General features: G+C 30.4%; 1 protein-coding gene across 1 annotated transcript; it reads left to right on the forward strand.

The window, feature by feature from the left end:
* Positions 1-5,707: 5,707 nt before the first annotated feature.
* LOC131674099 (uncharacterized) lies at positions 5,708-6,816 on the forward strand. Its single transcript, XM_058952608.1, has 4 exons — positions 5,708-5,760; positions 5,820-5,962; positions 6,034-6,387; positions 6,767-6,816. Exons 1-4 carry the CDS (start codon positions 5,708-5,710, stop codon positions 6,814-6,816), a joined length of 600 nt encoding a protein of 199 aa, XP_058808591.1.
* The last annotated feature ends 2,096 nt before the right edge of the window (positions 6,817-8,912 follow it).

The following is an 8,912-nucleotide window of genomic DNA, read 5'->3' on the forward strand; positions in this document are numbered from 1 at the left end:
GTCACCAACATATTTTTTCACACGAGTCGACTCAAAAATCGGTTGAACCATTCCGAATATATATGTATATACACACACGAACTCTCTCTCTCTCTCTCACACACACGCGCGCGCGCACACACACATAAAATGTATATTGGTGTGTATATATATACACCAATTTACATTAAGATGTTTATGTCTACAATTTCAAGCTGTATATACTGTATAAAGATACATCCACTTAAAGAACTTGTTCTCTTTGCGTAGAAATTAATACGACGTACAATGCAACACATTTTATATAGGTATTTACCAGCGGACTTAAGAGGTTATATTTTTTAAACATTAAATCAATATGACGCAGCAAAAAGTTTACAGTGCTGGCAGAGGTCTTTACATTTTCCAACGGATATAGTCGTTTAATTAAAATATTTCTAACGCTGTATAACATGAAATTTTAACCAACGGATCTATAACAAGTAATGAATTAATTAACAGTAAATACTAAATTTTATTTGCTTTAATTTTAGTTTTACGTTACTACTCAACTTGCGAATACTGTCACACATTTTAGAGAGAACAATAGCTATTTACTTATAACAAAATAAACGTGAAATGGCTTTCTTTTCCAATGGCTCTTGGCAAATAATTGAGAAATTAGAAATTTATTGTTGTTTTTGGCCATTTCAGAGTCAGCTGAAAAATTATGTTTCTGTTGTCTTCTTTATTGTATTCACAATTATAACGACGATACCGGTGGTAATGTTCATATCACTATTCTCGCACATATTCTATGACATATATTAACCTTTTCGCTTGGGGAATGGTCCACATATGGACCAATAAGAAAAGCGAACGTAATAGATGTTTATAAGGTTAATTTAATGCACTAAATTTAGGAAAAATATTGAAAAAAATCCTGGTTACTTCTTTGACCTTCAAAATTAACTTTGAAGGTCAAACAATGAAAATGCGTATTTGCGCTTGAAAATTGGTATACCTACGTTTTATGAGTCGCTGAATGCGATAAAATTAGTAAAAAAAATTCTAGTGACATCTTTGACCTTGAACTTTGAAGGTCAAACAAAGTTTAAGATCAAAGAGGTGACTAGAACTTTTTTTTTACTATTTTCATCGTATTTAGCGGTTCATAAAACGTAGGTATAGCAATTTTCCAGCGCAAATACGTATTTTCATTATTTGACCTTCAAAGTTCAAGGTCAAATATAAATCTGACATTTTTTTCACTATTTTGATTGAAATCAGTACATCAAAAAACATTGAAAGGCGCTCTTAAATCTACACTTATAATTTTTTACATTAGCCTTAACTTTCTCTCCTGGAGTGGTCCGTTTATGGACTAGCACTCCGTATGGAGACTTGTCATAAGTAGTTCATTCACTTAAGTCATGAAATTCAGCTGAAATGCGAGGTTCATTTTAAAGGAAAAATCTCCGGAGCGAAAAGGTTAAATAAATATTTTAGAAAAAAACAAACTAATAATAACCGACGCTATATTTAGATGATTCGATTCTGGTTAGAATTAGGAGTAAGTTCTGGTATTACTATGGAAAATTTTTTCATGCTATTAATAATGGTAGGTATAGTATTGAAGATTGTTTCATTTCAAATTCATATTAAAGAGGTAACTGAATATAATATTCTGCTTTCGTTAAGCAATAATCCGACTTTAATTATCTTTCATATTGCAGAAGCAAAAAATTTATGAACAAGTAAATATTCAGCACAGAACGCTTACCGAAGTACAATATGCCTACATATTAAACAAGTCTGCTAAGAAGGGCCTGAATTATTTCATTAAATATATAAGTGAGAGAATGATATTTCTGAAGTACTTCATATTCTGCTTTTTTCTATTATCATTAATAATATCAATTTAATTTTTCCAGTTTATTTTTCTATAGTCCTTATAACTTTTTTCATTTTAAATCTAGTTGAAATGGTTTCCGATTCTTGGATCAACAACACTAACTTTAAGAAAGTATTTCCATACAAGGCTGATTATAGTTACTTAATGGATGAGGACAAATATTATTTCCTTATAATATTTACTATGATCTTTGGGGTTATTTATTATAGTATGATTATTGTGGCACATGATGCTTCTTTCATGATGGAAGTGAGACACATCTGCGTCATTTTTAAAGCCGTTAAGTAAGCTTACGTTATTCTATTGACCCACTTCAATTTTCATTCGATCACATTCGGTGGACATTTTGTAAAATTTAGCATTGTCAGTTATTGATTGATATGATGCTTATTCATTTATCTATGTTTATCCTTAGGATAGGCTTACAAGAAGCTTCTGGGTTTTTGAAGGAATACGAGTGGGATATGCTGGATTTTACAAGTGCGGATAAGAAAGCCTACCAGGCCATAGTGCGAGCTATTCATTTACATAACGAAGCATTTGAGTGTGTATAAAAAATCCTAACATAATATTTATTTTACTAACGTTTTGATATGTTTGTCCTAATGTTCTTATAGAATGATATCAACTATTGAAAAGTTTTACAGCATCACTTTGCTTGTAATACTTGTGCTTAATACGTCTGTGTTTAGTATTGGATTATGTATGGTTAGACAGTTTTAAATTCATGGATTGTAACTTGACGTGTATTAACATTAATTGTTCCCTTTTAGGTTCTGTTGAATAGCGAGCATTTAATAGATATTATTAGATATGGTACATTTGTCAGTGCGTTTATTTTACATTTTTTTATCGTATTCTTACACGGTCAAATGATTATCAACTCTAATTCGTCTGTGTTCGATGCTTGGTAAGTTGACAATATGGTAATTCTATACCCATAGAGTTCACAAGAGATTTACATCAAACTGCGTTATCTTAGTTGCAACGTCAAATGGTATCTCGCTTCCCCGAAGACGAGGAGATTGTTATTGATAATGATGATGCGAAGTTCCAGACCATGTGTAATAACTGGTGGGGGCTTCTTTATTCTATCAATGGAAACCTGCGCAAAGGTTTGTGTAATTGGCATTATTTCTCAGAATTCTTTAGATTCGTGTAAAGTTTTAATTATCATTGCAAGATGATGAAAGGCGGGTACTCGTATTTCTCCGTAATCTCTCGGAACTAACTCTATCGAAGTCTGGTTTCGAACGTCGAGCTGACGAAATGACGATGGATATATCATCGATTTTTGGTATCAAGTTCACTTTTAACAGCTGAACATGCTGTTATGACTGGTTTATTGAATTTTGAAATATTGTGTTTTTGATACCTAATTGTAATACGAAACAACATATTTATGCGGTAATTCAATTCCATACTTAGTTGTAGACAGCAGTAGTAACAAATATTAATGTAAATGTTTCTAATTTTCACATGTCTACTTTCGTAATATATATAGAAAAGAACTCAAGAAAAAGTATGTTAAATATGTTGATCACTTAAGAAGTATACCATAAGATTATTGACTCTAGTTACTGTAGTAACAAAAGAACATAATTAACATCACATTGTTTCTGCACTTTTGATTTTATTTGAAATGGAATTGGTCATCAACTTACTACGACTCGTAATTCACTAGTAAGATATGCTGAAATGGTGAATATAAAATTGGTAGACGTAAATTATAAACACAAGGGTGACAGAATCAATTTTGCATGATTTTTCAATTATATTTAACTTTCAGTCTATTCTACATTATTTTTCAAATATTGATTTCTATACAATGATAAGCTATTCGATACAAAATAATCGTCCACAATTCGATACAAATACACTGAGAACAAAAGTTAATTGAATTGATTATGATTTGACTGATTCTACAAAATCGGTGTCATCCTTCATTGCTTAATTGAGAAAACAAAATCGCTTCTTTGATTCATGCAACATTTAATAGACGAAAGCAACAATTTAATTGAAAAAATTGCGAATTAAATATTTAATTGAGTCAGTAAATAATCATTCGCTTCTATTCAATAAGATTATATGATTAATAAAATAGCTTTCATAATATATGCGAAATATGAACAACTAAATCCCTCATGGAACTGACAAAATATTTAATTAACTTTATAAAATTATTCGATCATTTCATTGAAATTCTGAAACCTACGATATACATTATATAAGTGATAACATGATTCATTGTTTCTAATAATAATAACACTGACCGATACAGAACATTTTTTCAAACTAGACACATTATATTATTATTGAAATGATCATATTACTGTAATGAAATATTTTATTGAAATTACTTAAAATTACATTATAATGATTCAATTAAGTCAATATGACCATTTAATACTGTGGAAAAAAATATTTAATAGATTCAGTGCTAAATCAATTAAAACATTTATCTAATTTCTTTGACAAATCTATCATGAAACTGATTTCAACCATTCAATCAAATATTTCATTCAAAGAAATATTTGATTGAATGGTTGAAATATATATACTTTAAGCGGCAAGTGTCTGCCGGTTCCCCCTCCTCTTTTTCGTGGTTCTCGTCTAGATGCATTTCGCAAGTGTCGTTCTTTTGGACTCGGAAGCTCGAAAGAGTAGCACCTCCGCAAACAGGACGTTGAATTGTTCAAAATGTTGTGTTACTTGTGATTTCAAATAAAAATCTACTAATAATGGGCGACGAGAATGTGAACAATCTCTTACAATCCTGGGGTTTAGAGGACTACATCGGTGTGTTTGCAGGTAGGTGCAAATTCCTATTAAATTATTTTTAATAAAAAAGAGAAAGAGGGCATGAAAAATAAAAGTTATTATATTTATATTAAATATAAATTGTCATTATATTTTTGGTGCTCTGCTCTATTCGTGTCTCAAAAATAAGCCATTGGCTTTGTTAGACATTCTCAGAAACATCAATGTCATCCTAACCGCGCAAATGTTTACGATCGATTGCCGCGTTATTTTCTTTTGTTGCGCATTCTTGGAATGACGACTCGTAAGAATGTTCATTTTTGAAATAAAATTTTGTTAAACAGAAAACCGGATCACTATTGATGTTATCCATGCATTGGACAGCGTCAGCATAGCAACATTAATTCCACTTGTCGGAGATCAATTAAAATTCAAAATCAACTACGAGCAACACTTTGCCAAAAAGGAAAATTCAAATGAGACGTTAAATCGGAAAAGAAAACTAGTAAGTTGACTTGACTTACTATTTAATTGAGATGGTTAAATCATTATTCGGCTGTACAAGTGAATTGATTGAAACAACAAAATTATTTAATAAGAAAGATATCATAATTTTTTATGAAATGATTAAATGCTTAGTTATTCTAGTTCTTGATAAATAGAATTTATAGGTGATTCAATGATTCATTATCATTAATATTTTTTTGATCTTTTAGAATGATGAGGTGGTAGCAAGTATCCAGAAGAGGCCCCCTTTATGCGAGCAATCATCAAATGAGATCAAGGATGACAGCGTTGGACAGCGACAGGAGGTGGACCACAGCATTATTTTATTAAAAATGAGTGATATCCAATCCATTTTGAACAAATCAGAAGTGGGTCAATTAATTATTCATCAACACAAGAAAAAAAAGCAATTATTTTCGCAAGCTAGAAACAAGCTCGTTGAAATCATAATTCACGAATTACGTACTCTGACAAAAAGGTATAGTACCGCAAGTTATATATCCTCATCATTTGAATTTTCAAATTACGTATTTTTGAATTTTTTAACTTTTTTTTTTAGCGCTACAAATGATTTATTCCATAAAATTGGACAGTTCATTGTCGAGCGTTTTCCGACCGAAGTACTCTCTACATATTACATTCCACCTATTCGAAAAAAGGATTCCAACTTAAAGGGCAGATCAATACCTTCTAAAGGCAAGTTGCCTATTAAGTGGAGGAACACCCAGTCATCAAAACTAGCTTCAATTGATAGCAGCGATGAAGACGTTCAGGACGTAGCATGTCACGTGGATGAGCAATTTGAAAATGTCGATGAACCTGGTATGTTATATTTTTCATATTTATGAAATGTACAAACACTTATATATACATATATTTTTTCTTATTATTAGATGAAGCTGTTAAAGAAAGCTTGGATTGGCTAGCTGCCAATGATTGTGCACCAATCAATGATGTCATGTTGGAGCACTGGAGGGTTACTGCTAATCACAGAATACATTCGATCTACAAAAAACCTAATCAAACTGTCACCAATTTGTTTGATGAATATCCCATACTCAAACAAGCCGGTGCTTATCCGCTAATCGAACAAGATTTTCATCATATGGAATTAACCAATCTTACTTTAAACGACAATTCTTGGCAGAAAATGTTCACTCAAATTTCTAAGCTTAAACTTATTCGGTCTAAAGATAGTACTGCAAAATGTTTAAAAATGAAGCTCAATGACGAAAACTTGAATAGTAGTAAGTATTCTAAATTTTTTGCATTTATTGATATTTATTTCAGTTCTTGATAAATAAAATTCATAGGCATCTGCAATTATTAATTATTCTTACTTTTTTTTATTTTAGATTGTGAATTGATTTAAATAACATAATGATTCAATAAGAAAAACATTACAATTGTTAAAAATAATTAAATCCTTAGTTGTCCCAGTTTTTAATAAATAGAATTTATAGGCATCTGCAATTATTCGTTAACCTTTTTTTTTATTTCAAATTATCAATTGATTTAAACAACATGATTTTATAAGAAAAAAATCATATCATCAAATAAATTACTTGTCTTATTTTATTATTGATTTATTATATCTATTTAACTAATTATTATGTTCATGTTTAGATGGTCGAATGACTATTCAATTGCAGTTACTAGCTCACTTAACCCATTAACGTCCAAAATGTCAAAATTTCTTGCACGTTTTCAAAGTGATTTTTTCCTATGTAATTGGCGTTGAAAAAATTCTTGAACCACATATTCTGATGTAAAATTGCATGCTCTTTCAGAATCCGTTGCCAGAATCATGATAAAACTCACAGGAAAAGAGATATGCTCGATTGAAACATAAAAAACACCTAAATTTTCGAAAAAAAAAATTTTTAGGATTTTTTTTCGAAGTGTTACGGTGAAGATATCACCTTGCGACCGTGATCAAAGGTGATCATGGGATTTGAAGTTTAACAGGGAATTTTTTTGTTTACCTTGAAACATCGCTTCTTTACAAAATGGCGGAAAAAACGAATTTTTTTTTTTCAATCTTCATCAACTTTTTTCTCAAAATCTATGATCTTTAGAAAAAAATTCATAAAAACAAAAATGCCTTAAAATCGCTCGAGGAACATTCTCAAATTTTTTCAGAATTTTTTGAGACAATTTTTGATTTTCCGGGAAACTTGGGAAATAGAATTTTCAAAAATGTCTCCAAAAATTCTGAAAAAATTTCAGGATGTTTCTTGAGTGATTCTAAGACATTTTTGTTCTTATGAATTTTTTTCTAAAGTCCATAGATTTCGAGAAAAAAATTGATAAAGTTGAAATAATAAAAATTCGTTTCGGCCGCTATGTTCACTTTATCAATTTTTTTCTCGAAATCTATGGACTTTAGAAAAAAATTCATAAGAACAAAAATGTCTTAGAATTACTCGAGAAACATCCTAAAATTTTTTCAGAATTTTTGGAGACATTTTTGAAAATTCCATTTCCCAAATTTCCCGGAAAATCAAAAATTGTCACAAAAAATTCTGAAAAAATTTGAGAATGTTCCTCGAGCGGTTCTAAGGCATTTTTGTTTTTATGAATTTTTTTCTAAAGACCATAGATTTTGAGAAAAAAGTTGATGAAGATTGAAAAAAAAAAAATTCGTTTTTTCCGCCATTTTGTAAAGAAGCGATGGTTCAAGGTAAACAAAAAAATTCCCTGTTAAACTTCAAATCCCATGATCACCTTTGATCACGGTCGCAAGGTGATATCTTCACCGTAACACTTCGAAAAAAAATCCTAAAAATTTTTTTTTTCGAAAATTTAGGTGTTTTTTATGTTTCAATCGAGCATATCTCTTTTCCTGTGAGTTTTATCATGATTCTGGCAACGGATTCTGAAAGAGCATGCAATTTTACATCAGAATATGTGGTTCAAGAATTTTTTCAACGCCAATTACATAGGAAAAAATCACTTTGAAAACGTGCAAGAAATTTTGACATTTTGGACGTTAATGGGTTAATTCCATCTACTGCTGTAGTTAAAGTAAACAAAAGTACCTGGAAGGTTTCAATTGGCGATTGTAAACACAGCATGATTCAATATGTAACCGTTAGTATGCCATGTCCTTATCAAATACGGTTTTTTTATCATTTATTAGAAACTTTTAAATAATTATTTTGTGTGTGTATATAGATGGATGGCGACGTAGCAGCCGTGAAAAAAGAAAGAACGGATTTCGCAGCTAATCACAAGCAGACACTACAGCCGTACTTAATTGCTGTTGGTGAAACCATCGAACACATCAACCATTGTTACGTGTGTATCGACAAAGTAATTTATAATTTCGAATCTGTGCTAGATGCATTTAATGTTTGCTTTAAAAGCTTTCATGTATTTAACTTGAAATACCCTATCGAAAGTGAGCATATATATCTTATGATTCAAAAGTGTTTAGCAATACAAACCCAATGGGACAAAACTTATTCTCATACGGAACATATCATTAATACGTTGCAAAAAAGCGATTTATTTGAAATAAATGAACAGGTAGATCGTCAAAGTAATAGTTCAGAAAATGACAATTTGTCAGATATTTAAAATTAAAATAAATGAAATTGTTTTGAAATTGATAATTTTTGCAGTAATTTTAGTTTTTGTACTTGTCATTATCATCTATAATAATGATCATTTGCCCGTTTTGCGAAAAGCAAAAATCGCAATCAGATTTTTTGCCTCATATAAAAACGAAACATAAATCCCAAATAAATAGTGAAGTTCAATGTCCACA

This window comes from Phymastichus coffea, unplaced genomic scaffold, assembly GCF_024137745.1.
Source record: "Phymastichus coffea isolate CEN01 unplaced genomic scaffold, Cenicafe_Pcof_1.1 PCOF00211, whole genome shotgun sequence".
NCBI lineage: Eukaryota > Metazoa > Arthropoda > Insecta > Hymenoptera > Eulophidae > Phymastichus > Phymastichus coffea.

Excerpts from the sequence above, each read along its gene's own strand:
- LOC131674099 (XM_058952608.1), top strand. The coding sequence starts at position 5,708 with ATGATTTATTCCATAAAATTGGACAGTTCATTGTCGAGCGTTTTCCGA. Across the intron at positions 5,761-5,819 it reads TCGAGCGTTTTCCGACCGAA|ATCAATACCTTCTAAAGGCA; the intron begins GTACTCTCTACA and ends CTTAAAGGGCAG. Across the intron at positions 5,963-6,033 it reads TGAAAATGTCGATGAACCTG|ATGAAGCTGTTAAAGAAAGC; the intron begins GTATGTTATATT and ends TCTTATTATTAG.